At 36.9% G+C, this 5,796-nt stretch overlaps 1 protein-coding gene across 1 annotated transcript; it reads right to left on the bottom strand.

The window, feature by feature from the left end:
• Nucleotides 1-402: 402 nt before the first annotated feature.
• On the bottom strand, nucleotides 403-1,332 carry LOC123940478 (olfactory receptor 5K1-like). Its single transcript, XM_046003323.1, has one exon. It carries the CDS (start codon nucleotides 1,330-1,332, stop codon nucleotides 403-405), a length of 930 nt encoding a protein of 309 aa, XP_045859279.1.
• Nucleotides 1,333-5,796: the final 4,464 nt, after the last annotated feature.

Here is a 5,796-nt window from a genome sequence, read left to right as displayed (position 1 = left end):
AGTGTTCCAAGAGTCATTGTTTTAAATTAATTTAAATGGAAGTGATCTTTATCTAAATGACTTTTATTCATATATTTGTTGTATTTGTTGAAAATTGTAATTCATTACGCATTGAAACTGTTAGCTAATAATTTAACTAATTTCTTTGTGACACAGTGTGTGACCTGAAGAAGAATTATTTATTTCGTTCTTGCTGGGAGCTAGACCTTAGATTTTACAATACATTATAGCAGAATCTCTCTTTGTTGAACTTATTATATGACTCCTATATATTATGTTTAATGATTGAAAATTCTATGGGCAAAGTGGTCCTTTTCTCTTTTCTCAATATTCCATGATTTGGAAAAACATATTATCAAATTTAAGTTAATTTTCCACAGGGGATGATATTTTTTTAGAATGTTATAAAATATTTCTTATAATTTTTTTCATAGCATTTATTACTTCCTTATTTCTTAGACTATAAATAAAGGGGTTTAGTAATGGGATCACTAGAGTATAAAATACAGCACCAGGTATATCTTCATCCTCTTCTTTAACTGAGTGTGGGCGAAGGTACACAAAGAGAAGAGAACCATAGAATATTGCGACAGAGAGAAAGTGGGATGCACAAGTAGATAAGGCTTTTCCTCTTCCCTCTTTGGATTTCATTTTGAAAATAGTAAAGAGAATGTAGAAGTAAGATATTAAGACACTACCGATGGTGAACACTTGAACTGAACCTGAAAAGATAAATATCATCAATTCATTGATATAAGGGTCAACACAGGAAAGTCTGTATAATGGAAAAACATCACAAAAAAAGTGATTAATTTGATTTGACCCACAGAAAGTTAATCTAAAGAGAAACCCCACATGAATTATGGAATGCAGGTTTCCAACTATGTAGGCCCCTGTAGTCATCTGAATGCAGAGTTTCTTTGACATCATGCTGTGGTACTGCAGAGGGCTACATATGGCCACATAGCGATCATAGGCCATTGCTGCCAGGAGAAAGCAGTCTGTAGTTTCAGCAAGGCAGAGAAAATAAAATTGTGCCATGCATTCATAAAGGGAAATCATTTTGTCCGTAGAAAAGAAGTTCTCTAACATTTTGGGGGTAATGGCACAAGAGCAACAGGAATCCATCAGAGCCAGGTTGCCCAGAAAGATGTACATTGGTGTTTGAAGACGATGCTCCATAAAAATCAATGCCACCAGGCCAAGATTCCCCACCATAGTGATCACATAGATAGTGAGAAACACCACAAACAGGAGGCTCCTCAACTCTGGGTGATCTGTAAATCCTATGAGGATAAATTCAGTGGTCAAAGAGTAGTTATCCTCAGTCATATCCACCTTCTCTGTGGAGATAGGAATTCTGGAGATATAAGATTTTAATTTAGAGTGTGTATAACTTTGCTTCCATATTTTTCTTTAGACAACAAAGAGAGAAGCTTCTTCAAACTCTCCTCAGTATCTCTGGATATAGGCACAAAAACCTCTAGGGAATAATCTTTCCCCTAAAAAGGTCAGTTTTATAAGCTCAACACCGAAAATTAGAATTCCCACCAATATTTTTGTAATTCCAAGAAGAATGCTTATAGAGGAAAAGGTTTGTCTTTATGAATTCATGTATGAATAGTATAGAAATCTAACATTCCCATATTTGGTTCAATGTTGACAAACAATATCAGTGTCAGTATTTGTACTAAAGATCCTTAAAATAGGGGCACCTGGGTGGCTCAGTGTGTTAAAGCCTCTGCCTTTGGCTCAGGTCATGATCCCAGGGTCCTGGGATTGAGCCCCCCATATGGCTCTCTGCTCAGCAGGGAGTCTGCTTCCCCCCTCTCTCTCAGCCTGCCTCTTTGCCTACTTGTGGTTTCTCTCTGTCAAATAAATAAATAAAATCTAAAAAAAATATTCCTTGGGATATACAAGGAAATAAAAATCTATGTTTTTTCACCTCTCTCATCCCTGTTCCCGGTATTAGATCCATTTCCATAAAAACTGATTTTGTCCATGACATAATTCCTGTTGATTTTTGGCCAGATTTCTAAATCCTTCCCATCTTTATGTAAAGCATAGTTTACATATTATGCTTCTTAAGAGTTCTTTAACTAAATGGTCTAGACCACACTGATTTTCACTCCTTGCACTCTCAAGCATTTCCTATATACCCAACACAATCTAGAGTTGTTTGTTTATGTATACTACACATGACTTTAAAAAATATATGCATGTACAGTTTCTTTATTAGACTTGTAGACATTTGAGTTCAGCTATGACTTTTACTTCTCATAAGAGTTATTTAATGCTAGGGCACCTGGGTGGCTCAATGGGTTAAGCCTCTGCGTTCAGCTCAGGTCATGATATCAGGGTCCTGGGATCGAGCCCCACATCGGGCTCTCTGCTCCACAGGGAGCCTGCTTTCTCCTCTCTCTCTCTGCTTGCCTCTCTGCCTACTTGTAGTCTCTCTCTGTCAAATACATAAATAAAATCTTTTTTTAAAAAAGGAATTATATAATACTATGGGAGGAGGGCAGAGTATTGATTCTAGTCCTAGCTTCAAAGACCTGAGATAGGTGAACTTGTTGTCAGCATACTACCACTGATCCTTAGTGACCTCTTTAGTCTCCACAGATTGAGACTGCTAGTTTTGAAGAACCGGCTACAAAGGAAATTCTTGGAAATTTATCACAAAAAACCTTATGCATCATTCTCTTATTGGAAGTGAGCCAGCTACTATTTTCCTGCTTCCTAAGAAACTTATGCAATATTTTCTGAAGTATATCACAGTAGTTTGAAAGCTAATAAACATAAGCTTGCCTGTATATTTTAGTTTTATAACACTTAGAGAAAGAGAAAAAATCTTAAATCTTGATATGATTTTTGAGATGGGTTGCCTGGATGGTTAAGATATTTAAGCATCTTCCTTTGGTTCAGATCATGATTCTCCAGGTCCTGGGACTGAGCCCCATGTCTGACTCCCAGCTCAGTGGGACTTCTCCTTGTTTCTCTCTCTCTGCTTGAGCTCTCTCTGTCTCTGTTTCTCTCTCTCAAATGAATAAATTTTTAAAAATTCTTAAAATAAATATAAATTTTGAGAAAAAATTTTGTTTTACCTCAAAGGCTATCTTCTATTACTACTTAGGGATCCATTAGGATATTTTGACCAATGTGTCTAATTATGTAAATTCTGTGGTCAAAATGAGATGATTTTTCCATACTCAAAACATCAAAATAAAAGCACAGTCTGAATGTTTCACCTTCTTGTTTTAAAGTACTAAAGATAACCCATTTATTATTCAGCTATGTTAGAAATAACTTTCAATGTACTTGCTTGAATTATAACAGAATTAAGCTGCATCTTACCTGTATGTTTTGAAGATCTACCTTATAATCAGAAAAGGTCGATTTGAACTGACTTCAAATCTCATACTGATTTGCCATAGCCTTCAGCTGTGGGAAGACATACAAAGGTGAGAAGATGAACCTGAGAACAATTTAAAAATGCTAACTAATTGAAATAATTCGATACTTATGGACACTAATAGTAAGGTAAAGTATAGTAGGTAAGGTAAAATATAGTAAGGTAAAGATAAATCTGAATACTTCCTTTACCTGAATGCTCTGAGAAGAGTTTTATAACATCATATTCATGTGTTTCTGTGTGGTGTGAAGTCTCATATAATTTCAGGATCAAGTTTTTGTCTCAGAAACTTTTGGGATTAAAAGAATGAAAGTCTTGAAGACTACTAATAAGTCAGTGTCAATAATTATGTTTCTTTCAATGCAAAATTAAACTTTCCATCAAATGCTTATGGGACTTGCCTATGATGACATCAGTGAATTTCTATGGGGAGATTCAGTTCCCAAAACATATTAATTCTGTGACATAAATTAAAATGACCTGTGAGACCATGAGGTTAAAGTAAATGATGTTTGCTAAAGTCACTAAGTCATTTGATGATCATCTTGCTGATTCTTATGTAACTGACATCATTTCTAGAATTCTGTTCTTTACCTATGCATAAATTATTAAATGAGCTGAAGGGATTCTCAGTTTGGTTTGGATAGTTACCTTAGAGAATAATAGGGTTTATTAATGATGATTAGCATTTAGAGAGGAGAACAAAAGTTGTGGTAGTGTTAGCTAGTCTCATGAACTCCTTCACCCTGAGCTGAAGTTGCTCCCATGTATTGCAAAATCTTCATGGGAACTTTGCAGTTACCCTCTAGCCACACATATGATTTACTGAGTCAATCTATGTTCTTTTCAGTTCACCCCAATTCATTTACCTTTCTTACCCTATTTCCCCCCTGTGTTGGAACACAACCCGGAACCTCTCCAATGTGACTGGGGTCCTGTCGAATCCTGTGAGAAAACTACAGGAAACGGAGGCAAGCTTCATCCTCAGCCCACACCAGGAATAAACATGGGAGGATCCCTGGAGTGTTTTCTTGTCCTCCTTTAGATAGATCTGATAAGTGTGGAGAATCCTTAACATTGTCTGGTCATTTAAAGCTAAGAGATATTGTCATTTAAATCTAAGAGATAATCATTGTTGTTCTCTTGTCTCACTTGATTGCCTGCACCTAAATCACATCCTACATGTACCCCACATCCTGCACAGAAATCTATATCTTGTTTCTAATGGGATCTAGGGAAGGTATAAAAGAAGTGATTGTAAGAAATAAAGACGTCTACTGATCATCAGTCGGTAGTTCCCTCATCACGCAGGCTCTGATCACCAGGATCCCCACCTCACCAAGGTGACAAGTGGCACCTGAACAGGGAACTGAAATCAAGGAAGAGTCAGGCAGGGATCCAGAAATCCTCACAGAAGGAGGTAAGTGAGAACGATGGGGCAGAATCAAAGTTGCCCCAGCCTTTTCTAGCATTAATACACCTTTTTTCTCGGGGAGGTGCTCGAATATCCAGATGTCAATTAAGAACTGGATATTAGTAGTGAATATAATCCTTAGCTTCCCAATGAAAGAACGTTGGAAGAGACAATTTGGTAGCACGCATGTGGTAATGTGGAAAAGGTCTATAGACAATGTGCAAAAATTCCTGTGGAGTTTTGGGTTACAAGGATGTTGGTAAAAATGGTTATTTTAATTCTTAGAGGGGAACATAATGAAGAGGATCTTAAGGCTGGAAGAGCACCTCTCTGCATACATATGAGTTAGATGATGAACCAACCAAAAAATTCAAGCTGAAAGTAAAAAATTATTTTTCGGCAAAAAGGACAAATGTTATGTTTCTCCTTTGGCCACTGCACCTCCGATTTCCTCTGGGGTTGGGGATGAGGAAAGAGAAGCAGACATCTTTGGGAATGAGGGAAATGACACAGTTTTGGATGATAATTTACGCATGTTATAATTAGGGACAAGAAAATCTAAAAAATGAAATTCTATCTCTACATCATCTCACCCCCACGAGATTCCCTTAGTTTTCCCTGTAACTTTGCATGCTAATGGGCCACTTATGATAGGATGCTGATGGAGACTGTAAGAGAATTTGAAAAGGTATGTTCCATGTATGGGCCTACTTCTCCTTACTACTATGAATATTTATCCAGTTGGAGCAATAATGCCTGCTGGATTCCCTATGATTTTCAACACATAACTCAAATGGTATTAACCTCTTCTGAATTTCTAAAATGGAAGATATGGCTTCCTGAAGAGGCACATGAAAAGGTCAGGAGTTAGGACAGAGAGGGAATGTAGCTGCTGTTACTTATGATATGCTCATGGGAACAGGAGTTTGGACGACTTCTAATCATCAAACTCATAACATCCCTCCTGCAG

The sequence above is a fragment of the Meles meles genome, chromosome 4 (genome assembly GCF_922984935.1).
Source record: "Meles meles chromosome 4, mMelMel3.1 paternal haplotype, whole genome shotgun sequence".
In the NCBI taxonomy this organism is placed as follows: Eukaryota; Metazoa; Chordata; class Mammalia; order Carnivora; family Mustelidae; genus Meles; species Meles meles.
The sequence above is the reverse complement of the archived record's forward strand: the minus strand, read 5'-3'. Positions and strand labels throughout refer to the sequence as shown.

Bases quoted from the DNA above. Each gene is read 5' to 3' on its own strand.
- LOC123940478 (XM_046003323.1), bottom strand. From the start codon at position 1,332: ATGACTGAGGATAACTACTCTTTGACCACTGAATTTATCCTCATAGGA.